The sequence below is a fragment of the Mustela nigripes genome, chromosome 5 (assembly GCF_022355385.1).
Source record: "Mustela nigripes isolate SB6536 chromosome 5, MUSNIG.SB6536, whole genome shotgun sequence".
Lineage (NCBI taxonomy): Eukaryota > Metazoa > Chordata > Mammalia > Carnivora > Mustelidae > Mustela > Mustela nigripes.
Window position 1 is genome coordinate 138,274,967 of NC_081561.1, and position 27,417 is coordinate 138,302,383.

Here is a 27,417-nt window from a genome sequence, read left to right on the forward strand (position 1 = left end):
AAAATTAGATTTTATTGGCATTCTCTTTCTGAGATTTCTTCATTAAAAGCTTCATTAAACATAAATCTTCTTTTACACAGCAGAAAACAGAATTATTTTAAGGAGGTCATTTTAAAAGTCTTTTGGAAGGGGGTGGTGCTAAGCTCTCTACTGGTGACTTGTCTTACCAAAAATCGGGCATTCCAGGGAAGAAATGATCATTGATCTTTGCATACATGTATCTTAACATTAATTTCATTGATAGTTGGAGCTATATAACAAGTTATATTCCATTGTCTAAGGCTGTTACAAATGAGCTATTTTTAAAATTGGGGGGCTTGGAAGTATGCTGTAGAGGATTGATTTGGTGACAAGCTTAGGGGGTGTCTTTAACTTTGGGGGAGATGAAGTCATCCATCAGGAAGAGTTTACATAGTTAAAGTGCTGAAAAGCTCAATTGGGTTTTAAGTACATTTACATACTAAGTTTTGATTACAGCTTCTGAACAGGAATGAGCACACTCTTCACAAGGGCAACAAGAAAAGTGACAACTCTGTGGTTTTCCTGCCTTCAAACTGTTTCCTACTCCTCATTCTGGGCATGCTTGGACACACACTTCCAAGCCACTACCCAATACGACGGCTCGGGCAGTGTTAATGCAAACTCAGCTCTGCTCTTGGTCTCCTGGTGCTGTTTCTGGCTCACAGCTTTCCGAGGAAAGGATCATTAAATGGTTTGGTTTAAAAGGCCTTCCCCACTGGACCACCAACTTCACGTGTAACAGAAATAAACAAATATAATGTGATTCGTCAATAAGGTGCAATTCTTAACAAAAAATGGTCTTACCTATAAGAACTCAAAATAAAGATGTATGTGTCCCTGTCAAAAGCCTGCAAGTGGGAACATTCACGCTATAACTGAAAACTAAGTGTGAAAACATTAATCAGATGAGTAGTTTTTCTTTTTTTCCCCAAAAGAAGAAATACCAACAAAGAAAACCTTAGTCGTGGTTGTAACATATGAGCTTGTAATATTTTGTTAGTTCTCCATCCACCATCTTTTTAAGGAACTCACCAATAAAATGATGCAGCCTTTGCCCCTGGATAAGTACCCCATGGGTAGGAGATGAAGATTGGTGACTTCAAGGTTCAGAGAAGGCTAGGTGTCTAGGAGTCGGGACTGGATGTTGAACAGGTAGCACAAGGGAACCAGATTTTGAGGCTCTGGTAGTTGGATGGGTTCAAAGCACCCCATTTAGAGAGAAGATGGGACACTGGAACTGGATTCTAGGCCAAGGATCAGCAAGAAACGAGGCAAGAAACAAAGTGGTGTCAGCAGGTTTCAGAAATGGTGCTTGGAGAGTCCCAAGGCCACTTGCCATGGGCTGGTCTGGCTCTCATAGGTCATCTGAGCCTGAGCTGAGCCTGGGGATGGAAGTAACAGCACAGTTGGTCCACTCCCTCTCTCCCTTATCCCTGAAGTTAAAGGTTATGCTTTACTTGGCCTCTCGTTGGAAATTCTTTACTCTCAGGACAATTCAAGGTCAAGAGAAGGTTTCCACTGCTTCCAACGAATTCATTCCTGAGCTGATGCAGGCACGGTGTGCTCAGGAATCCAGAACCTCTGCAGTGAGTGCTCTCGGTTTGGGTCTGGGGGTTCTCAGGCAGGCGGCCACACAGCACAGGGCATACAGGGTTGGCTGGGGGTCTCACAGGGCTGGAACTGCACAGGTTATAAAGCTTGGACTTGTCCACTCCTTCCACATGCCCCTCCTCACCATACCTCCTTCAAACAGCTGGTCTAAGGAGGTCTCAAAAATTTAGTGACGAGGAATAAAAAAGAAAGTGGAATAGTTCTAGCACAAAAACAGTACTAGAAAAATGGAGGAAAAGGGCAGCCAAACTGACCAAAAGATGATTAATATTCACCAGAAGAGTATTCCATAGGGCAAAAAGCATGCAAGGGAATGATGGAAGGTTTCAGGGTACAAGGACCCTGATGAGAGTCCACAAAGCAGCAGCACCAGAACTTCTGGGAGTGATGGGAACAGGGAATTAGAAAGACCCTAGTAGATTTTAATTTGCTTGTAGTGGTTCAATACTGATAAGGTGGACAGAAGAGAAAAGAAATGTCAGAAGAAAAGATGTAAGTGACATGATTAATCTGATAGCTAGAAGTAATTTATATTAAACTCTGTGACCTGAAAACAGAGAGTATGTTTCCTTTCCTCCAGATATGGTGGTCCTTTGAACTTCTGTCCATCCGAATTGGCTTCTTTGTCTATCTCGTCCAGTTTCCTCGTTCTAATACAGTTCACATCTAACATCTCCCAGGTGTACATCTCCAGCCTGAACTCCTCTGACTCCTGACTCATATTTACCTGCTTGCTCGACACCTCTGCTTGAATGTATAATAGGCATCGCAATAAACACGTCAAAAAACCGAATTCTTGATATCCTGTGCCTGCTCCTCTTAGTCATCTCCAAATTAACAAGCATAAGTCCATTCTAGCTTGGGTCGTGCCAGACTCCCATCTAATCCATCAACAAGCCATGTCAGCTCTGCCTTCACAAAACACTGGCATCCAGTTGCCTCTCAGCACCTGCGCTGCTCCTAATCCAAGCCAGAACACTGTTCACCTCTTCTGGGCCTCTCCACTTCTGTCCTAGGGCACTTATAATTTATTCTCTCACTACAGCCAGAGGTAATCTCATTAAATATAAGACAGATCATGTCACTTTTATGCTTAAACCTTTGAGTTTGAGTGGCTTCCTCTCTCAGAATAAAATCCAAAGCCTTAGAATGGTCTGTAACTGTCCCCTAAGTTATCTATCCTATATGCCTTCTGCCACTCTTCCTCTTACCCAATCTGTTCCAACCTCACTGGCCTCCTGGATCATGCAAGGAACAGTGTCTGCTGTCTCAGGATCTTGGCACATGCTGTTCTTCTGCTCTTTCCAGTTATCTATGTGGCATACTTCCTCATTTCCTTGGCCTTTCCTCAAATATGGAAACTATTCTTTAAATAAGGACAATATTAGAACCTACCAACTTTTAAGAGCCATAGGTGATGGGGATTCAAAACAGAGACAGAGTTAGGGGACATAGAATAAGAGTGATAATTATTGGCATTAGTGCTTTGCACTTGACCAAGTTATGTGTTTTTTGCATTATGAAAACAACACTGTGGCCACAAGGTATCATTCATGTTTTACAATAGGGCCCCCAATCTCAAACAAGCTATCTTGTCTAGGGTCACATAGCCAGTAACTTCTAGGATTAGAAAGCACAGCCTTCACTACTGTCTTGTGGTCCCAGAACAAATGCTCTTCCTCCTCTACATCAAAGTTTATTATATCATGATAATGATATAATAACAAGTGATATAATAATAGTAATAATAATGATAACAGCAGCAGCTAATCTTTATGAATTCAAAGCACTGTTTTAAGCACTTTCCATGTTTTCACAACAGTTAGTCCTCACAGAAGCCTGGGAGGGGCGCACTGTTATTTAAAGTGCAGCTTACAGAGATCGAGACTAAGTCAGTGGCAGGGTACATAACCTGTCCAAAGCAAGCAGGTAGTTATGGTGGAACCAGGATTTACACCCAAGCACTTAGGCTCCAGATCCTGGGTCTTTAATCGCCACATTAAGTCTCTGCTTGGTCTTAGAGCACTTTTCTTGTGCTTTGCTGAACATGCTAGATACCGTTTACAGTTGGGCATAAGTGAATTCTCCACTTGGGTAAGTTGCGATCAACTGTATTCACTGAACATTTCTTCAAGACCTAGGTAGTTTAAGAAATACCATCTTGGGAACCTGGGTGGCTCAGTGGGTTAAGCCAATGCCTTCGGCTCGGGTCATGATCTCAGGGTCCTGGGATCGAGTCCCGCATCGGGCTCTCTGCTCAGCAGGGAGCCTGCTTCCTCCTCTCTCTCTGCCTGCCTCTCTGCCTACTTGTGATCTCTCTCTGTCAAATAAATAAATAAATAATCTTAAAAAAAAAAAAAAAGAAATACCATCTTAAAAAAAAAAAAGGAGATACCATCTTCGATTGAATTTAAGTGTGAAACATTTCAGCACAACTGCTAATTGTCAGATGTTGAAATCCAGTTAAGCAGAGGTCTGTGGTTTCTGGAAAACTCCATGACCACCCTTTCTAAGGTTATTTTCTCCCTGAACAAGGTGCCCCCTACTACAAACTGAGGAGCTCATGCCCTAGACTTTCCCACCTCAGCACCAACCTCCAGGGAGGCTCTCACAGGCAGAGGGAAGAGAGCGCCTTACCCGGGGTGAGCATAGGCCATCTGTCGGAACTCGTTGTTCCAGTTAGGTCTTCCGTAGAATGTTTTCTGCTTTAATCCCGTGATCACATCGGTACTTTCATCCCAGTGTAAAGCAATGTGAACAGCCTAAAATAAAAATGGTGACATATTTAGAAAAAAACACCAGGAAACTCCTTCTCCATAAAAGATCAAATAATTATGTTCATTTGTAGCTTGAATACTCAAAAAAAATCTCTCATGTGGCTAGTATCCTTAGTATCAGAAATCACTGATTTTGCATTTTGGGATAGACATCCCATCTCATTTATCTTTGTATTCCACCTTGGGCACTACTGAAACAAAGGGTTTGATGTACACCTGGGTAAGGTACAATAACGTGAACCTGGGAGGAATTTTCTTGATTCCTGATGAGCATAGTACCGTAAGTATGGTTAAGGGAAAGGATGCATTAAGCTACTACCTTTTCTTCTGCCAAACGCCTCAGAAATTAATCTCTGCCTCTGTCCCCATTCACTTAGTATTAAACCTTAGGGATTTGAGAAGGGCACTGCCAGATTAGAATGATAGGAACCATTCAGGAAGCAGCTGGATCTTATAATCCGTTCTGCCTAGTGGGTTGAAACAATCTGAAGTGTACTGTCCAGGTTCTAGTGCTGGGAGGAGGCAGAGTCTGACAGACAGACTCTTGTGGCCAAGCACAGAGAGGGGCAGGGTTGGAGCTCCATGACCAACCATTTGCCTTCAAATTATCTAAGAGTGCACAGGCATCAGGTAAGTAGTGGTCAATAAATGACAGCCAAGGGCATAGCACTGCCTCCTGATGATATTTCAAGTTGCTGAATCCTGGTAGCTGCTTTCCTTCTTACCTCCTGGGATTTGTGTCTTCTGTGCACACCTCCTTGACACCCCACCGCTCTTGTGTTCATGCGTTTCACACTTTTTGGTGCTCCATTTGCTCATGTCCTCTGACTCCTCCTGCTCCTGAGCAATTTGGCTAATAACCCTGCTGGGCCAACCGTTACCCCAGGTGAGACCCCCAACAGACCAGTCAGTGATGGTGGACAGTGGTGGAGTTGCAGAAGCCTGGGCTGCAGGAAGTTGCCAGCAGGCAGGCCTGATCCCAGGTGACAGGGATCCTTTTGGAATGGAGTTTGGGAGTAGGGGACTCCAGGAGAGGGAGCAACAGTAAGAGGATGGCAGGATCCTCTTCTTGGGCAGGTTTATCAAGACAGAGAAGGAAGCATGATGAAGTAGGAGACAAGAGCTCGAGAATAGGAAGTCAGGTGGTAGTTGAGGATTGAGCCTTGAAAAGTGGTAGAAGCTGTTATCAGAACTGGAAGTCAAGGTCAGACTTGTGTCAGTCTCCAGATTAAAGCAGCCCTCTTGCAGCCCCACAGCACCTCTTGCTTAACAGTAGGATTGGCTGGGGCCATACAGTCTGCTGGTTTCAGCTGTGGGCAAAGAAGAAGGCAGAGGCAGCCAATTTACTTTTGACTTAGTGCCAAACCTAATGACCAGCGCAGGCCTATTCTCCTTGGTTTCTCCGCCAATCACATGGCTGAACATTGCTTCTCCTTAATTTTTTATGCATTATAAAATCCTGTTTCTTCTACTTCTTTCTCTGACTCTTCATTCCAGGACAAAATGTCAGATTTGTTTTCCTATGATCTTCTCCTGTCTCACAACGCAGCTGCTTTCCCAGTCTCCAGTCCCTTTTGGGCTATTACTCCCCATTTTCATGGTTCCAATGAGCATCATCTACAAAGATGACTACCAACTTTCTCCCTCTGCCCTCATCTTCCTGCCCAAGTAGAATCCTGGCAGCATATTTTGAACTCCCCAAGCATATTTTTACATATATTTTTTTTTTCTGTTTCTTCAAATTGATCATCATAGCTCAAATGAAACTTCAAGTAAAGTGTGATTCAACTTCCTTCCACATACAACTATTGAGCAATTCCTAAATGCAGGCAGGGTACTACGGGTGAGCAGTACAAAAAGAAAGAGAGAAGCCCTCTGCTTGGTGAGGAACTGGTCATCAAGCCTACGTGCACAATGTCAATGACGTAAGTCAGACCAGAATCCTTCTTTACTAGATATGGAAAGAAAGTGCTCTTGGAGGACGAGACAAATTACCCCACAGAAGCCCCAAGTACTTTTGACTAAGAGAATTGGGGATGGCCAGGTCTTTGAAGAACCATTCCATGTCTAGACAGTGGGGAGGACAGAGGATGTTAAGTGGCTGTCAGGGAGAGGGAACAGAGAGGGAAGACATGAAGGATGCGAACACAAGGCTTGTCTGGTAGCTCTTGAACAAGAGGGGTATGAGGAAACACAACAGAACGAGTGGGTTACGGTCAGTCAGGAAGGGCCTTAACGTCCTTGAGGAGAAGTTCGGGCATTATTTAATAGAAAAAAAAGGGCTCTTTTCTACTTATGTTAGTGGTACTGTCAAACTACCCATCAGTGATATTCAAACATTTGGAATTCTATTCGTTCCATATTTCTCAGCCCAGTGTTCAATTAATCTCCAAACCCTGTTGATTTGCCCTTCATAATACCTTTTCCATCTGTCCCTTCTGTTCTTGTCATTCTGCCACGTTGAGATTATTGAATTCAGTTTAACAATTGGCTATTTCTAAAGCAGCCTTTTGATTCCTCGCTGCCAGAACGCACCAATTATTTTTTCCTGGAATTTGAGCATCTAAAGAGTTTCAATGTGTCATGACAAAAATTTAAGTACATGTCTATTTTAATTTATTTCTATTGTTGAAGAAGTCTACCATAAAGCATACTTTGAGAAGGGGCAGAGATATGATGGGGCAGAGTTGTATTGTCATGAAATCAAACAAGGCCTCAGGTCTCAAAACTCCCAAATGACTGGGAATTCAGAGATGGGCACAAGGAAGAGCAAGTACAGTACTTGAAAGCAAACAAACAAACAAACAAACAAAACAAACAAAGGCTGTATTTGTACTTCATCCAATGGATCATTAGTTAAAAATCCTGTTTGAATAAGGGAAATGTTTGTTTGGAAAACATACTTAACACTATTTTATTTATTAAGATGTTTTAAGCCTCCTTCCGAAGGAACCTGTACTTCCCAAAGGAAATTATCCCAAAGGAATACATATTTAAGACCAATGGCAAATAAGACCCTAAAAATTCATTTAGCTACTGAATTTTAAGCTAAGTCTTACCCAAAGGTACAGAGTCAAATTTCAGCTATGTCCTGTAAGCCTGTGTGTGTGTGTGTGTGTGTGTGTGTGTGTGTGTGTGTGTGTTTCTGAGAGGCAGGGAGAGAGCAGGAGTAACCATACTCAGGAACACTTTCATTTGTGAATTTGGTGATTAATGCAAATCTTGGCTCAGACTATACTTTCCTTAAAGTAAATATCAAGAGGATCAATGTACATTTCATAAATCTAGTGATCACTTCATTGTTAGCTTCCATATTTGAGGAGTTAAATAAGATTTATTTATTTATTTAAAAAAAGATTTTATGTATTTATTTGACAGACAGAGATCACAAGTAGGCAGAGAGGCAGGCAGAGATAGAGAGGAGGCAGAGATAGAGAGTCAGGATAGATAGAGAGGAGGAATCTCTGCTCAGCAGGGAGCCTGATGCAGGGCTTGATCTCAGGACTCTGGGATCACGACCTGAGCAGAAGGCAGAGACTTTAAGCCACTGAGCTACCCAGGCGCCCCAAGGAGTTAAATAAGATTTAAATCTTAGTCGTTATCATTCACTATTGTCAACCCTGAAATTCTACCCTAGTGCAATATTTTGATATACATTATTTTTGGTAAACGCAACCTTACTATTTCACTGATACAATATGGTGCAGAACATGTTCCACAACAGATGATCCGCTTGATCTTGGGTGAATGAACATATGTGCACACACTTTCAAGAATGTCTTAAGAGAAAGAAGTCTCTAGATAAATCATGTATTCATAATGATTGTTTTCTGTAGATGCTCATATACTTCTTAACACAAAATGTCGAATGTAAACACTTGGGTGTTTTTTTCTGCTAGCTCTGAATAGCTCAAAGCATAGAATTAGAACCAATCAGGAGCCAAACAAAACAATACATCTGCTTGGGAATATTCACTCGATGTCACCAAAATGACAAATGCAACTTTAAGTGACCTAATTGTTCTTGGATTTCCATGCTTAGGATTGTCTTCCTTCCATTAACCACTTCTTTCCCAATCTTTCCTATTCCTCAACAAGTTAACTGTCAATTTTCTTTTTATTGCTATGATTTGAATAGCTCTTTCTAACCTGGTTTATTTTACTCTTCTTTTCTTTTTAAGAACATGCAAATAATTCTTTCATGCCACCAGATAACTATAGAGCTCATTATTGACACTGTTCCTCTGCTTTTTGCTCCATTATTAGATGACTTCTGTAATACTGATTATTCTAAGAGTTTTATCAATACCTGATTTTCATCCCATCCAGTAAGAAATATATGATAACTCAGAAAATGAGCTTTCCCCTGCTCACTCATAAATGTTTCCAGCGAGAGTAAGAGATCAGCAAACCACTCAAAAGCCTTTGGATCCCGGCAAATCCAGTAGAAATACACCTGTCAAGAGAGAAGACAAGAGAACGGATTTGTCCCTCTTTTCATAATGTGCTGATAATCACAGACTACTTTATCTCCATTAAATTATTTGAGCTCAAATGGGCACTTCTGCAAAATGACATGCTTCTCTCTGCCAGGGAACAGTCACACTGTGATTTCTTTTGAAAAATTTCACATTGTGTTTGAAAAAGTCCAGAGTGAATTCAGAGTCAGGAGTCTGTGGGTTGTTGCCAGTTTCACTGGATAAGGATCAATTCACCGCATTCCTGGCTGTGCTTCTTTTGAACGAGGTTAATAATCATAACTAACTGTGCCTTTCACAGCTCCCAAAGGGGGATAAACCATTAGACCAACCCCTTTCATCTTTACTCATGACCTAAGCTTGGGGTTTGAACTCTCTTCTCCAGAGACCCGAAAGGCTTGTGCACTAATCCACTTCACCATCACGGCTTTTGACTTTCGAAGGGTGGAGATTATGGCAATTGCTGAACCAAGACACACAGGCCAGAAGTTTCCCTCCGCCAGACATGTCAGTGTCCAATAAGTCTGGCGGGTGTTGGTTATGGTTGTGTGTCAACTACTATAATGAAATTATGTCTAAGAACATTTTTTTTTTTTAACTTTCTGTGTTTAGCAAACGGCATGTGACAAGAAGTAGTCTGGGTTTGCTGAAATAAAGGCTTAGTTTTTGTGCTTTGAGTTTTAGGTAATGGTATCTAGAAGAAACCACAGGAGAAAGATCTGTTAATTCTCCTGATTTTTCTCACACTCCTATTCCTTTCTGCTTACTACTCTTTCCTGCACCCCTTCCACAAAGAGACTTCTCTATTGCTTAACAAGATTTACCACGGGGCTGGCCTTGACCTCCAATGGGAAATATCTCCTCCAATAGACGGTGAATACTCCTGCCTCCCTTCTCCACTGGCCAGCCTGCAAGCTCACAATCATGATGAAAGTTATATTTGAGATTTAATTAAAGATCAAGTTCATGAGGAGAAAAAATTCACAGAATATGTTTCAAGGTAAACATCTTGCCTATTTTCTCCAGGTTTGTACAGGAGTTTATAATATTAATAGTCATTAAGAGCAAAAGCAAGTGAGGATAAGACCTTTTCTCTTAAGAAAACAGATAAACATAGGGGAAGGGGGGAAAAATAGAGGGAAGCAAACCACAAGGGACTCCTAACTCCAGAGAACAAACAGAGTTCCTGGGAGTGGGGGAGTGGGAGATGTGCTAAATGGGTGAAGGGCATTAAGGAGGGCCCTTGTTGTGTTGAGCACTTGGTGTTGTAGTAAGTGATGAATCACTAAATTCTATTCCTGAAATCAATATTATACCATATGTAAACTAACTAGAATTTAAATAAAAAATTGGAGAAAAAAGGAATTAGAGCCCAATATTTGTTGGACAGCTATGACTCAGAAGGCACTTTCAATACTACTCCCAGCTCAAATAATAATCACCAAGTGTGTTAACCCCCCAAAGGAGTGTCTTTCTCTTTGAAGTCATACATCTGAGCTAATGATTGCTTCCACTGAAGGCCCCATGGGCCCCCACAAGTACAGTGATTGTGTTCACCCACTCATTGACTCAGCAAACACTTACTCGATGAGTAAGCATAGTGCTTACTCTATGTCAAGACTGTTCTCCTCTCCAGAACTTCAAGAGCAAACAGAAGAGGCAAAAATCTGCTGTTCTCCTAGAGCCTTCATGTAGAGAGAGAAGGAAGATGGTAATAAGTAAAACATAGAGTACATCAGTACTATGGAGAAACACAGAGCAGGTTGGAAAGGGCTGTAATCCTGAGTCAAGTGGTCAAGGGATGGAAACATTTAAGCAAAGACAAAAGGAAGCAGAGGAATCATGGTTAGGGCAGGAGACTTACAGAAGGAGTGGGATCTCTGGGGAAGACTCAGGGGGCCAGTGTGGCTGAAGTTGTGAAGGAGGGGAGGGCAGTAAGAGATGAGGTCTGATGGGAAGGCTGGGAGGTATGGACATGGCGTTTGGGGCCATCTTGACTTCTACTCTAAGTGAGCTGGGAAAGCACTTCATGGTGCTGAGCAGGGGAGCGACAGGGTCTGAGGAAGGATCAGGAGGAAGAGTCCCTGGGAGACTGGAGGCCAGAAGGCTGACTTGATAACCAATGTTGGTGATTAGCACCGCTCTCTTCTTGCTTTTCACTTTGCATCATGCCTAATCTAAATTATTTTTTGAAAACCTGAGCCCTCCCTTTGACTTGCTGTGCTCCTGGTGGACACAGAAAATCTATTGACTGAATTTAATACCATTCTTACCGATGCACCTCCCCTTCCTTCCTGCTCTCAGTAGTTGTTTTACCTAGAAACATTGATGGTGGCATTTGGATGAGAACAAACATCATTGATCTATTTTCTTTTATTTCCACTCCTTAAGAGATGTGCTTCAGATACATTCATATAGGAACAATACCCCACTTACTTTTTAGAAAACTTGTCAATTTCAGATCTAGTCTCAATCATCCTTCCTTGAAAAATGCCCACATCTCAGCTTCCTGCTCACATTGACCCTGCTCCTTTCAAATAGAAATCATGCCTGTCCTTGCTTTCTTGTGGCTTAGCAGTGTGTCAGCCTTCTTAGGGCTTGCCAAGCCTTTTATACTTTTTACTTCCTTGTAATGGCTTTGTGTGTTTTTCCCTCTGTAATTGACTTAGAGGTGACACTGGGCAGCTTTGGTGCAAGAGGCAATGAAGGAACACTGAATAGGCTCAGAAGTGCTTCAGGCAGAAAAAGAAGAAAAGAGGCTTTGAACAGAGAAAGAGCCTATTTACTTTGACTCTCTTTCATCCTAACGGTGAGGGACACTCACTGTGAAGGGACAGGGCAGTTCCACTTCCGCATTTCGTCCAGTAGGAAAGACCTGGTCGCCGGTAGAACAAATATCCCAGACAACAGGCTACACCTCTGTGATCTGCCCAACACTCGTCCCTCCTCGGTGTCCAAAAATAAAAAACCCCAAATCAGTTACCTATCTAAAGCTTGGCTTCCAGAATTCTGTAGCTGATATCAGAGGCCCTAAATAACTTAAGGTTACTTGAATAAGTTTGGTTTAACAGAAAGCCATCTTCCTTCAAGAGATGAAAGTTCTGAACTTTCATTGGAACAAAGTTACTGCTTCTAACAGGACTCATCCCACATGTTTTTGTAGATCTAATGGAGTCCCAGATGTTTCAGGAGATGACTCCAGGAGTGGACAATGGTTTAGGGAGCACCATGTGCGTGTGGCCTGTTTAAGGCCTTCGGGTCACATGTTTCCTGGTGTGAACCACCCGTCCTAAACTCAGCCACCTCCACTTCGGAGGGCCTGGGTGTGAGCTACACACAGTGCTCTGTTCTCTGACAGCCTCCTCCTCCCCATGTTCCTTACAGCTCTAAGAATTCTGCAGACTTGCCCATGGACAAGGTCAAGGAGATCTGAGGCCAGAAGGAAATGAGCCTGTGCTACTTTTTGAGAAATAATTTCAGAAAATGAAGTAAGAAAAGCTACTCATCTATTTTACTAGCAGAATCCACAGATGTTCCCTGTCTCATGGCCTGGATAGTCATCCCCAAACACAGTACAGCATGTGTTCTTTGATCCCAAATCCATTTCCTGAGAATGGAATGGGGGTAAAAAATTATTTATTTATATATCTATTTATTTATGGCCTAAAATCTCTCCAAAGAAGGAAACTGTACATGAGGACACAGTTTTCTGACGCTGTGTGGCAGAGTAATTAAACATTGTGAGCCCTTGAGTCCTCTAAACTGTCTTAGACTCCCACCTTCACCATCTACAAGCTGGGTAACTGGGGGACGTTTTTTTCTTTTAACTTGAACCTAGATCACTGCATATATAAACAAACAAAGAAAATAACCCTCCAGAGCAAGCAACCTGTGAGTGAGAATGAAAAGTATGGTTCATGGGAGCATTTGGCACAAGGTCTGACACAGGCATTCAGTGCTCAGAGCTGTTAGTTTTGAATGCTGCTCTCCTCACTGTCGTTTGGAGGAGCTTACAGAACGAATACACACGTTTACATTTGAGACAGCAGCGGGAATCTTTGACTTACTTGGGGGTCTGTGTTCCCACTGGGCACTTGTGAATTATAGAGGTGGTGATCACTGAGAAGAGGTGAAGCCCAACTTTATCTCCAGCACCAGTCTGGGAACCTTAACATCGATAAGGATGTGTTCCCACCTGAGGAACCCCTTCACTAGCAAAGCACACTCCACGATATGTGTGTGCTATACAAGATGCAGTTTATGGGGTGCCAAGGTTAACCCTGACCTTGACCAATGCCTCCACGCAGGAGAAGGCCAATGGAGTTGCACTGTGACCTTGCCTTCTTCTGGTCAGTGCCTTCTGTTCCCCACTGTTATGAACTGAGTATTTGTATCATCTCCAAATTTATATGTTGAAACCCAATGTGATGGCATTGGGAGGTGGGCCTTTGAGAGGTGATTAGATTTAGATGAGGTCATGAGAACAGGGCCTCCAATGATGGGATTAGTGTCCTTCTGAGAATAAAAAGAGACCAGAGCTCTTTCTGTCTCTGTCACATGAGGAACGACACAGCGATAAGGTGGCCATCTGCAAGCCAGAAAGAGAGGCCTCATCAAAACCCAACCATGCTGGCTCCCTGATCTCAGACCTCCAGCCTCAAGAACTGTGAAAAATAAACATTTGTTGTGTAAACCACCCAGTCTATAGTATCTCTGTTATAGCAGCCTGAACTATATGCTCTATGCTAAGATATCCATGCTGTACAAAACCACACAGAACTGACAGAAAGAAGTAGGATAATGGAGACTTCCCCTGAGAGAATCGTGACCATTTTCCAAAAAAAAAAAAAAAAAAAAAGAATTTTTCTCTCCAAAAAGAGAAAGACTGTGACTGATTAGAAAACATAAATGAATGCTTATTATCCTCAATAAATGGTAGCTATTATCATCCTGGTTTTTATTTTTTTGTTGTTGTTGCGAAGGTCTTCCTGGATGGATAAAAGGGCAAATAAATTTTGAAGCCACTATTCCTCCTTATTGAGAAACTTCTTTAATGTGGCTTCCCTGTCCCATTTTAAGGAAATATAATTATAAAATAATTTTTCTGGTTAACCATTGTAAGACTGAGACCAGTCTTTGTCAGTCATTTTTAGTCTCTAAGACTTCTTCTTTAGAAGACTTGTATAGTGAATTATTTCACGGCTATATTACTGCTTGGCCCAATGAGGGAGGACTGACCTTGTTGGTGCCTCAGTTTGTTCTAATTATAGTTAGTAAAACTTCATGGGCAACCAAAATGTTCATTAATAATAAAATCATTAGGAAGTGATGAGAAGATGCCATTGGGGGGGGGTAAAAAAAATAATAAAATCATTACATCGAGAGGGGGGACAGCCATACTTTGGAATACTCTGAAGATACCAAATAAAATGGAGTCAGTCAGTAGGAATTGACACCGAAGGTGCTCTAAGCCATATTATAAAGCGCAATGAAAACAAATCAAAGTGCATGTTTCTCTCTCTCTTTCCCGACCCACATCTCCAGGTAAAAATAGAACAACACCCTGTATATGCGTATGGGCGCAAAAGCATGGAGAAAGAATGGAATGAGACATCTTCCATTGTTTAATGGAGAGCAAAGTGGTGGCGGTGGTTCGTTTGGGGAGGAAGGCTAAGGAAGGGAGACCTTTGACTATTTTATTTTTTATTTGAGTCTTTTACAAGGACATTATGGTCTTGCATGGCTTGTGTGGTTAATAAACCAGAGTATTAAAACTATTAATATTGGTCACCTCCCCACAGGGCAATAGTGAGGCCTGAATTCTTTTGAGGGGTCTAGTGAAAGATGGGGGTGCACAGGTGTCTTCTGAAGGGGCATATGTGGCCTCGTGTTCTCCAGTTCAATTTATTACAACACTGTCAGTGGTTAGCAGAGATGATCAATTCCAGGAGTAGCCAGAGCTCCAGTGTGAGGGAAAGGGAAAACAAATAATTTCTCAAACTAAACAGATTAAATTAAGTGCATTTTTCATTCATTAGAAAAGAGAGAAGGCCCTCTTTTGTTTTATTAATATATTTAAGTAGAGTATGGATTTTTGCCTTTCTTGGCCTCTTTGCCTTGTTCCCACTGGCCTGAGCTGTCTTTTTATTTGAATTATCTGTTTATTATATTAGGTTAAGGACCCAAGGCCATCTTGCATGGGACACACTATAAATACCCATTATCATGGTTATGTATTATTGGGGTGATGAAGGAAGACAATTTATGGAGAAATGAGATTATCTTGGTTTTTCTATAATCTATCTTATTATAGTCTGAAGATTACATATGCAGTTAGGAAAAGGAACCAAATCTTCTAGTTGGCTGTTCTCTCCAGCCTGTCTACACGGCTGTGATATTTGGGGATCTAAAATGTATAAGCCAGTATATTTATGCCTGCCATTCCCTCCTCCCCATTTGCACACACTTATTTCATTCATCATTTTGACAGTTTGCACAAGCAAACTGTCCTAATTTTTTTTCAAGAGCTCTTTTCACAAATTGAGTGTGATGTGGAATTAATCATCCCATTAGACAGGTGTTGGAGGTTGTTCATTGCTATGGGGCATTTGCACCCCCAGCGACCAGTGTCCTTTGAATTGCATCATAGAGACTCCTCAACCACTCACACCCCTTTCCCTCATCCTTCAGGAGTGAGCGACGGGTGCTCCTCTGCCTCCAAGTAAGCGAAGTTTGGCTTGTGTACTTGTGTTGAAAATACCCCTTTCACATATTACAGCTTCCCCCCCCCCCCATAAGCCATCATTCTACTTATTTTTACTTTGTCCTCTTGGGAAATTTCCTCCTAAGCACTTCTCCCCCTCCTCCCCGCCATCTTTAAAAATAAAAGATAGTTAGGAAGAAATTTTAAACACCAGATTCAAATAGAAAGTGCTACACATGATCCTAGAGAAGCAGCAAGCATCCTATTGGCTATTCTCCTGCATTTTACTTAGAAGTGTTCTAGAATAACATGGCAGAGGAGAAGGGTAAGGAGATGTAGTTCGCAATGGTAGCAACCAAGAAATCTTTGCAGTTTTGTCTTTTTTTTTTTAATTGTGGACTTGCAACATCAGGTTTGTATGTAAAAAATGTATTCCTTTATGCGAACTGGTCTTGCATGGAGGGAGAAAATCCCACCTGGTTGCAGTTAACCCTTCGGGCTTAAATTTCCAGCTCTGAACCCCTATGCTGCATTTCCCCCCTTGTCTGTTACAGAAGAGAACAATCTGAAAACTATAGCCCACATCCATAATTGTGAGGACTTGTTGGATGAATATGTATTGCTGTGCTCTCCTGGACTTTAAAAATTATATAGATGCTGACAGTTTCATGGAAAGAGTATTTACATCTCAAATACATGTAGGCGGTCCTGACAAATATTAGTTACATAAGCCTAATGATAGCTGTAGTCAAATAAAGACAATGTGCCTTTAAAACAGAAAAACTTCTTAAACTTTTTCTCCCGCACGCAGACTCTAACCAGGTGGTCTTAACCGAAATTTTCAGCATAAACTCTCAACAGCATGAAATCTCACTTTTTGCATAAAAAGGCTGGAAAGTGGAAATTAGAAACACATGCTCCCTGTGACTCAGTAGCTAACCAACTAGATGACTTTGGACAAATCACTTCGCAGTCTAAGTACAGACGCTGACATTCAGGGTCATATGCAAAGCTGGAAGGTTAAGACCCCTCAAATTATTTTGTGATTCTAAGCTTTTAGCTTTCTTTCTTCCATATAGCATTATTCTGACCTTTCAGTGGAATATTGACTCAATATTGTCCCCAATTTCTGCAAGTTATAAAAACATTGGTTTTTAAATTTCCAATTCTTTGGGTTTTTGGGGGGGCGATAGAGATCAATGTCCCAGTTTTATAGTTTGGTGGTAACTGCTTAACCCTCCCACTTGAAACAGCCTGAGAAACCTCATGAACAGAGCCCAGAAGTAGCAATGAAACAGTGAAGGAGGAAGTGATATCAGATCTTGTGGGTTCCTATATGGGCTTTACAATTTCGTGGGTTCTTACAAGAATTTTTCCTATTTGTAGTAAAATAATTGGAACATATTCTTTGAATTATAAAATTACTGAACAAATAGTCTTTTTGGTTAAATAAAAGATGAATTAAACTTAGTAATCTAGCATTTTATAAAAAAATTACATGGAAGCCATTTGTTCATTTTGGCACGTGGACATTTATTCACTCATTGATTTATTCAAAAATTGCAACGTGTGCCTATTTATGAGTGTGTGTGTGTGTGTGTGTGTGTGTGTGTGTGTGTGTATCTCATTATAAAGATATGCAAAGAAGCCATATGAGGGGAAATGGGTTCCTTTGTGAACATGACATCAAGGCACACTGATAACAGTTATTGAGAGAAAGTTGAGGTGGTATCAATCTGGTGTGAGGAGAGGGAAAGGCTTATCATGTCAGTATCAAAAGGTCTGGAACATAGTAGGTGCTCAGTAGATATTCACGGAGGGAATACGTGAATGAAAGTGAGACAACAATCCATCAGGTGTGAAATGTAATGTGACCTTTAGTGTTGGGACAACCATGAAGCAAGAAACTACCTCTGCAGATAGGTTTTACGTGGCAGACAGTGAGAGGAAAGAAAATGCTTAGGGGATTGAGAAATCATCATAAACTGTAACAAAGCATTGCTGGGAGGGAGGATCTGAATAAACAGAAGAGTAGCTGTTGTGCCGGTATTGGACCATAGACTGAATGTCTGTGTCCCCCAAAATTCGTATTTTGAAATTCAATCCCTGACGCAATACTACTCGGAAGTGGGATATGTGGGAGGTGATTTGTTCATACAGGAGGAACCCTCATGAATGGGATTAGTGCCCTTGTAAAAAAGACTCCAGACTTCTAAACCCATGTATCTACTTTTTCTTCATTGAGTTGCCAACAGTGAGTCAACAAATTTGACTCTTGATGACCAAAAACAAAAACAAAACAAAACAAAACAAAACAAATCCCACCCTCCAAACCAAAACTACTAAGAGCTACCTCACCTCTTTCTGCTCTGGGAAGTTAGAGCCGGGAGACTGTCACTTGTCAATCAGGAAGCAGGCTCTCATCAGACACCAAGTCAGCCAGTCCATTGATCTTGGACTTCCCAGCATTGCAACTGTGAGAAATCCCGTTTCTGCTGTTTATAAGGGACCCAAGTCTATGGTATTGTGCTAAAGCAGCCCAAACAGACTAAGACACTTTGTTGAACTTATCGTGGTATAGAGGAAGTAGGATGAGTCAACATTCGAGGAGTGGATTCGAACTCTTGTTCTACGATTTATTGGCCAGCTGTGTTTTGAGTTCCTCAGTAATAAACTGAGGATGTTACTTATCCCAAAGAACAATTACAATAATTTGATACTACGATGCTACCATTCCTATGAGCTTTGTAATCAGATTTAGTTTTCTCATCTGTAAATGGGAATAAAAATGGTGAGTTCCTTAAAAAGATGATGTGAGATAGTGTGTATAAAATGCCTCACATCCTGCCTGCTAGGTAGTCAAGGCTTGATGAATCTAAGCTATTAGTAGCAGGAGTACTAGTGATCTATCTACATCTTTGGCAGCTCTAATGAACTTTTATATCATTTTATACACATTTACATTACATTATTTACACATCATATTATTGATTTGTCCTCTTTGGTATTAAAACTCCCTGTTAGATATGGACTCTTCTTTCTCTGTTGTGCAGCTCAGAGAGGTGACCTGAGTCACTCAAGATGATGCTTCTAGAGAGGGTAGAATCAGGCTGAGACGGATCCTCTGGCCAGGGATCCCTCAGTCTGCCTACAATACAATGGTGGCAGTCATATCTACCATATGTTTGTTATATCATGGAAAGTGCCAGATGGATCTAAGTTTGAATTCTCATTCTGCCTTTTATTACCCATGTATTTTTAGGGCAGTCACTTTGGTTTGTTAAGTTTCAGGGGCTTTTTTTGTGTGTGTGAAAAGCAGGCTTGCTATTGTCTACTATATAAGGTTGTTGGGAGTTATAACAATCAAACGAGAAAATGTATGTCAAGCACCTGTCAGTTGGAAACTCATGAAATGATAGCTGATTTTTCTCTTATTTCTTAGTTGGAAGAGCCCCAACTTTAGAGATCTGGTATTGCCCCCAGTGTTTCAAAGAATGCTATTTCTTAATAATTTCTGGGTGGAGAAATTTTCTATGGCTAACTAAGCTTGGGAGGGATGGCTGAAACAAAACTGAAGGAGATTCTTTCCTACAGAACTTATTTAATAGGCTAATAGATGATGTGAATCTTCTAGAATGGGATTGTAGTAGCTTCTTTTGACCACAGAATTCTCTTTAGAGGACCATAGCACATGAGTAATGTTCACATCTAACTCATGTTAGAGAGACACACAAACCTAATCAAGCAAACTCTTTTGCTAGAGGAGGAAACTAGAACCAAAGTGTGAACCAGAGAAGTGGCAGAATCAGGCCCAGAACCAGGCTTGCCTGGCAACCAGAGTCCTCCTGAATGGATACCACTCAGTGTTAACATGGCTCCCTTTCTCCTGTGGCTCCTCAGAAGGTTAAAGTATGGACTGTCTATGGGTAGGACAAAGGAAGGCAGGCAACTGTGGAGATGTCTTGTCAGAGAACATTCAAGAACTGAGAAAAAAGATTGGGAGCTTGGCAACACCAAGCAAGCGGCCAATGAATCTCAACTAAGGCATTTCTGCTTCCTGTTAAGACCCTGAGGCCACGAGAGGAAGACGCTGAATTGCACACTTGGAGTCATAGTCTCAGACTAAAGAGACTAAGGAAAAGGCTGCCTGTTAATATCACTAAGAGTAGCCTGGTCACAAAGCCATTTGCAGCCCGTCCATATTTTACTGACGTGTCTCGTAATGGCAATGAAGCAATAAAATTTATGTCTTGTCATCTTTAACAAGATTAGACACAACCCTTCTCATAAATGTAATACCGAATGGAGATTTTTAAGAACATAAGTATAGTTAAGGATCCTTGAGTTTATCCCTCATAGTTAATTAAAATCCTCCCCAGGAATTGGCAGATGATAGATAGAAGGATAGTGAACCTTTTAATCCATGTGAGTGTGAACTGATGATTTTTTCCATACCTTGCTCAGCTTCATCTGGGTTTGTGACTCACATTTGTACCATATAGATTTCAGAAGAGAGGCGAAGGGAGTGACCCCTATTCCCGCGGCGATGCACACGCTCACTGGGTAGTGGAATACATCCGTCAGTGGGGTTCCGAACGGCCCGTCCACCGCCAGCCTGCAATCACAACCTGCAATCACGGTCCTGTGACACTCAGAACGCTCTGCTCCGGAAAACAAAGCCATCCTCAACCGATGCCTTTTATAGGGTGTGTTTGCAACGGTGCGCAGGGGGTTGGCTCTGTCCTTGAGGGTGCCCTGTTTGGGGAGCACGGACTTAGCAGGGGGAAATGGGGGCCTATCTCTATGGATAGAGATGGGGGATGACCACACGGGACAGTCCAGGTGCCATTCACGGAAGGACAAAGCCTGCTTCTCTGACTTGGGCTTATGCCTCTCCCACGTAGCAAGCTCTCACAATTCTCAGACCCTTGTTTTGGCTCCAAGCATCATGAAGCCTGGTGGAAGAGGCCTTGGCTTTGGCTCTTTCTTTTCCTTTTCTTTTTTCTTTTCTACAGCTGCTATCAGAGGAATAAAGCAGAAGCAGAAAGTGCCTTAAAGGCTTATCTATCCTGTTGCTACTGTGCTTCTCCTGTTTTTAGTCATTTCCACCTCTTAGTATATTCATATAATTTTATTTTTTTTATTCTTTTTTTTTTTAATTCATCCATATAATTTTAGTCTAGAAGCCAATCATTGGGAATAAATGTGATTTTGAGATAACTTGTCAGTTATATGGAATTTCTAAAACTTGTTATTTCAGATGATGCGAACTAAAAATCTGGGTTTTTGCCTAGAATGGCACTGATGTTTTGTCTTTGCTTAGCAAATTTTTCTTTGTAAGGGTGAAGCATATTTATTGAGTGAATACGATTATCTTGAATGTGGTCCAGAATAGACCAGCCCCTGGATTCTACTCCTTTTCTCAACACCGGCTCTCCACGCTGGCTTTTCTTTCATTTCCTAAAATACACAGCACCAGCCTTCTGCCCCAGGGCCTTTGCATGGAAAAACCTAAGTAACCAGAAAATACTCTGTCCTAATTTCTCTCCGATCTCCTGACTTGGTTAACTGTTATCCTTTCATTAGGTCTTATCTGAATCATCATTTCCCTGGGGAAGCGCCCTGGGCCCCTTACACTAGGCTAAATCCCCTCTTATATAATTTATAGCCTCATGTGCCTATCCTCTGGAGTCCTCATCGCATTCATAATTTTACAGTTTTTTGGGCATGTGTGCATGATTTGATTTGCATCTGTCTTGATCACTGGACCACAAGTTCTCTGGAGGGAGGAGCCAGGTCTGTCTTTGCTCCCCTCAACATCCCAGGGCTGTGCATGCTCTCTGGCATGGAGCTGTTCCATAACAATTCGTTGAATAAATTGTAAAGGGGATGTTTAAAATATTTCAGTCAGCAGAATGTATTAAGTAACCTCAACTATTCCAAAAGCACACATTTACATATGAACAAAGATATGCTAATTAAAAGGCTTCTAAGTTATTCATAACCATTCCCTAAGGGGTGTCTGTTGTAGGCACCCGAGGTTGGCCCATTTGGGCTTACTATGTGTTCATGAAAGTTCAATTGGGTTTTATTTTTAAATATTCCATATGCCAGACCTCCTAATAATTCAAATTAACTCTCCTCAAGTTAATCTTAATTAATAAGGCTTTATTACATATTGATATATGGAAATGGAAGAATAAAAATAAAAGGTCATTAACTAGAAAGGGTTAGTATCTCAGCCCACCGTAGATTAGTTTATAAATAATTAGATAAGGGGAATCGAGAGAGAAAAAACGGAACTGTCCAAGGATTAAAATGTCTTACTGTTAATTGTTTTTATAATTAGTTGTATTTGGGATTTATTTGACATTGATTTGAAAAGATAATAATGAAACCCAAAGAAGAATTGTGTCATATAATCCACAGAAATACATAATAAACACATTTTCACATAATTAGAATTGAGAATCTAAGCTGAAAAAGGCAGGAGAAAATATTTAGTCCAACTTCCCTGCTAATATAATAATCCTTTCCACAACCCCTAGAGCTGATCCCATTCTGATGTTAAATTGCGGGGCACCTTGTTCTGTGCAGAGGGAGTTCAAAGCAGGAGATGGTTTTTCTCATGTCTCACCGAAATCTGTTTTCTGACGACTCACACCATTCACCTTCCTGAGAAACACATACTAGGTCTCTTCCCTTTCCTGTCTCAGGCCTTTAAATGGTTGATTGTGGCTATCATGACGCCCCATGAGTTTTTGTTTTTGTTTTTTGTTTTTTTGGACAAAAATGTCTCCATTTCTCAAGACCTCTCGCAATCCTGAATTGGTTTCCTTTGCACAAATTCTTGCTTATAGCACTCAGCAACTTCCTCTTTGATTTGCACACAGAGCCTAATGATGCAGCTTAGGAAATGAGTAGACTTTCCAGCATCCTCACGGCACAGTTACTCGCTTCGAGTCAGGCGCACACCCACCCACCTCATTGACCTCCAACCCTGACTCTCTGAACCCACTGCCTTTGCTCATCTACACGTTCTCCCTGTCAATCATCACTGTCATTGACCTCTCTGCAGTAGGTGATCTTTCTTAGTTTGCTTATAATAACAACTAAGCTTTTTTTTTTTTTTTTTAAACTATGCAATATGTGAAGGGCTTTATAAGGACTGTCACATTTAATCCTAAACAAAGTGTTAGATACGATTATCATCTTTATTTTACAGATAAGGAAACCAAGGTCATCAGTTATATACACCCTCTAAGATCACACCCAAAACTGGGCTTTGTCCCCAGGCTGTTGGATGTTGGTGTCCTTGGTCTAGGCAGCAATTTAAACCACTGAAAACTCTAGCATCATTTCTGAGAAATTCCTCCATTTTACCTGAGAAGACAAAATCTTGTATTTTTTTTTGTTGTTGTTAAAAAAATTTTTTTATAGGTTTATTTATTTATTGGAGAGCGGGGAGAGGCAGAGGGAAAAGGAGAGAGAGAACTCTCAAGCTGATTCCCTGCTGAGTGCAGAGGCCCACACAGGGCTTGAACCCACAAACCTGAGATCATGCCCTGAACTGAAACCAAGAGTCAGACGCTTCAACTGACTGAGCCGCCCCTGTGCCCCTTTTTCCTGGGGCTGGTTTAAATCCCTTCTGGGTTCAAAACAGTGAAAAATTATAGTGCTCTCTCCCATATGTTTGATTGAATTCAAAATTGAATCAACTCTAAGAGATAAAATCATTCAAGAAGTCCAATAACATTCTGATTCTTCATATATTGAAGAATTGAAGAAATTGTAGGGTTTCTTTCGGTTCTACTGTTAATACATATGCCTACACATGTATAGAAGCAGAGGTCAAATGAATTTAACAAGTTCTGTTTCCAACAACTCAAGCACTGTTTCCAACAACTCAGTTTTATTCATCCCATAAATATTTATTGAGCACCAGCTAAGAGTTAGGGCCTATTCTAGGCACTAAAGACAAGACAACAAAGTGAAACACATGGATAATGTCCCTTTTCTTATGGAACTTCTATTCTAATGTGGAAAGATATATGGTAAACAGACAAATGAGCAGATATTTATTTAGCATGTCAGATGGTGATAAGTACTCTGCAGAAGAATGAAGTAGGGCTCAAGACAAAGCGATTACTGAGACTCCATTGAGGGTCATTGTCTCAAATGAGTCAGGAAGGAAAGACTTCACTAGGAGACATTTGAGCAAATACCTGGGATGGGGGGGTGTGGGGGAGCAGCCTAGCAGAAATCTGGGAAAGAATGTTCCAGGTGGAGGGAACAGCAGTGATAAAGGTGCTTAGGAGAGTGTGCTCAGTGTAGGAGAAAGTCAAGAAGGCTGCAGGAATGGCTGAGATGGGGCGGGGGAACCCAGGGAGGCCTGGGGGAGGGGGACAGGGTATACCGTGTCAGGCTGTGAGCTGACAAGGCACCTCAGGGATGGTAAGCCTATTGACTCCTGAGAAGCACATTCCAAGCTCTCATTGGGGTATTGGCTGAAATGCTAGCTGGTTTGTGAAAGCTAAGATTGGCTGATAGACCAGATAGCTGTGTACATTAAGAGTAGAGACAAGGCTAGCAACAGGATGAAAGTGTTGATCTTGGCAATGCCAAAAGGAGGGCAGGGACGTGTGTGTGTGTGTGTGTGTGTGTGTGTGTGTGTGTGTGTGTGTGTAATTTTATTCCTGATTTTAAGCAGTTGCATTACATTCTGAATCTTAGAATGTTGTGACATTGCTTCCGTTCCATGATTAAAAAGACAAGGTCTTAAGTGGAGGAGCAGTTGGGTGTTGCCATCTGACGTGGAGCTCTGGTCTGACCAGATGATGTTTACACTTGGGTCGTTGTCATACCACTCTTTAGTTTCAATGTTTGAAACGAAGGCATGTGACTCTTCCTAGCCAGTAAACACAAGCAAGCCCAGAGCTCTACAGTCCCAGTTCAGTGTCCCATGAGAGGGAGGAAAAAGGGACAGTACGTTGATTAGATTCTGTGCCTTACATTGATTCTAGTGCCTAGTTTGCCACCTGTAAATACTTGTTAAAAATGAGCTAAAACATCCACACTAAGTCTAGGTATTCATTGATTTCTTCATTAAATATTTCCTCCATGTGCAGTATATGTCCAACACTGTTCCAGGCACCGGACATAGACGGGAGGGCAGGCAGTGCCCTGCCCCAGGAAGTTCCATTCTAAGGGCAGCCTGACAGCGTTCACCACCTAATTTCTTATGGTTGTGGCCACTGTTCAGTAGTTCCTGACACCCTCCAAGGATGGCAGGAGAAGGAATCTCTTGATGCTCCTTTTGAAATGTCAAATTCTTCCAAAATGTTTTTCTTAACCCTTTTATGTGTGTCCATTTTCCTGGGGCTTTAAACATGGGTTTGGCCTGCTTCTTAGGTTCCTGCTGGGAGAATGGCAACCAACTTCAACCACTGTTTGCCAAAGGGGGCCAAGGAGCAGTAATTGACACTGGGGCCCAGGATTGTCTGAATAAGATGTTGTCTTTGAATCATGTCCCCCTGTTGCCAGGTTGAAGCCCTAACCCCAGTACCTCAAAATGTGACTTGCTTTGGAAATAGGGGTGTTAAGATGAGCTCATACAGGGGGCAGGCGGGCCCTTAATCCAACAGGACTCAGATTTCCAAGAAGAGGCCACAGAGACACAGACATGAGAGGGGAGAATATCATGGGATGACAAGGATAGTCACTGCTGCAAGCGCAAGCCAACGAAGGCCACGGATTGCTGGCAAACCCCCCGGAATGGCAAGCGCCCCCCACAGAGGATGCAGATGGAGCACAGCCCGGTGGTCCTTTAGATCCAGCCCCAGAGCTCCAGAACTGGGTAAGAATACATTTCTGCTGTTGCTGGCCACCCAGTTTGTTACCACAGCCTTAGGAAATGAATATGGATGTCATGCGTGCTTCTCCACCCTTCCCAGACCAACCCTGCGCACATCGACCTTGCAGCGACATTAAATCCTCGGCCTGCAGGTTGATGCTGATGGCATTCGGCCTCTCAAAGTTCTAGAGAAAGGAGGCAGCGTTTTGCCATCTCTATTTCTGGCGCCTAATGAGGGGTCACTGGTGCTTGTGGCACACATACAAGTAGCACCGACAGACTGAATGGTGCAACCTCCTTGACCATCTGGTCATTTTATCACTCTGCGAGCTTCAGTCTGTCATTGTTCAGCTCTTTCTCCAGCCTCACTCTGCCTGTAAAGACTCCTCCTCAGGAAGACCAAAATAACAAACGTAAAGACCTCAGACTGTAACAGCAAAAAGTTCACAGGGCTGTCTTAGTCATCGCGGGCTGCATATAATTAATTAGCCAAGTGTTGTTTTGGAACTGAGAAAGCACAATGCTCCTTCTTCCTGGATCGCTGTCTGCCTTGGTCGAACATTCTAATTTTTTTTTTTTTTAAAGAAATATACTTGCTTCTACTGGAAATCCACTAAATTATGCTCTTTATATAGGTCCTTAAATTAAAAAAAAATATTAAAATGTGCCATCTAGAATAAAGATATTGCCTTGTTATACTATTCTAAGTTATATGTAAAAAAGAAACAGACTCCTACCTTGGCAGGCTCCAGAGCTCCTTCGAGGCCTGTCCCTCTGCCCCGAAGGCCTGACATAAAGCTTCTGTCCAGTCTCCTGCTACCCGGATGTGGACACTGAAGAAGTTCTCCTGAGGAGCGGAGGTGAGGGTGAAGGGGTGCCATTCCAGCCGGGATATGGTTGGGCACTGGATCAGGATGTACTGTCCTGGCGCCATTTTAAAGTTACGCTTTTTCATGTGAAGTTCCAGAACTCCAGACGGGTGGCTCACCACCTAAATCAGAGCACGACAGTCGTTTTCTCTTTTTTCTCAGGTGAAGGGAGAAGACAATGGCTTTTGTTCCACCAGAGGTTTTTAAATTTTAGAATCCGCTTTTTTGAGGTATCCTTTACATCTGCGTTTTTCTATTTCCTTCCAGGGATCTTTGCCATGCCTTTTATATAGGGCTTGGCAACTCCAGCAAGCGTGAAGCTTATCTCGTTCAGAGTGCCATCCCAAATTTGGGTAGCTGCACCCAGGTGCCACGTGCTGTCTGACACGTGACTTTACGTCTCCAAGGGCCAAGCTCTTGCTAGTTCCGTTAGCCAGGATCAAGACAGTAGGATCCAGCATATCAGATCCTGCACTTAATGATGCTTACAGTTATTAAAAGACCCTCCGAGCTGTCTCCGTGGTTTTAAAACGTAGGCCCTATTTGGTACTGTTTTCAACGATCTGTGTCTTTTCTCAATCTCTGGTTGATTAACCCTGTTGTTGTCTCATTCTAAATGGAAAACTATCTCCAGATTCACTGTGAAATATTTCATCTTGTTTTTTTTTTTTTTTTTAAAGATTTTATTTATTCATTTGACAGACAGAGATCACAAGTAGGCAGAGAGGCAGGCAGAGAGAGAGGAGGAAGCAGGCTTCCTGCTGAGCAGAGAGCCCGATGCGGGGCTCGATCCCAGGACCCTGAGATCATGACCTGAGCCGAAGGCAGAGGCTTTAACCCACTGAGCCACCCAGGCGCCCCCCATCTTGTTTTGTTTTTAGTCAGGTCTCATCCCCTGTCCTGCTCAGGCTCTGAGTTTGAGGTGTAGGAAGCAGCAGGCAGACTCTCATCGCTAAAGAGACTTGCCACGTGCTGCTTATTGGAAGGAAAGAACTGACTTCCATCTTGTTTCCTGAAAAGAAATCTCTCTAGGCTCCGATGTCTTCTTTTGTGGCTGGAGGCGAAAGGGAGCAAAAGCAAATATCTAGATCCTGTGACAGTATTT

At 42.0% G+C, this 27,417-nt stretch overlaps 1 protein-coding gene across 1 annotated transcript in view; it reads right to left on the reverse strand.

Annotated features, from left to right (window-relative positions):
* NOX3 (NADPH oxidase 3) overlaps positions 1–27,417 on the reverse strand; it is a 56,425-nt gene that overhangs the window by 6,150 nt on the left and 22,858 nt on the right. The window contains exons 9-12 of the mRNA XM_059399290.1: positions 26,181–26,434; positions 20,046–20,205; positions 8,719–8,865; positions 4,270–4,394 (exon numbers count right to left, since the gene is read on the reverse strand). Of these exons, the coding sequence (XP_059255273.1) occupies positions 4,270–4,394; positions 8,719–8,865; positions 20,046–20,205; positions 26,181–26,434 (686 nt within the window). The remainder of the gene's footprint in view (positions 1–4,269; positions 4,395–8,718; positions 8,866–20,045; positions 20,206–26,180; positions 26,435–27,417) is intronic.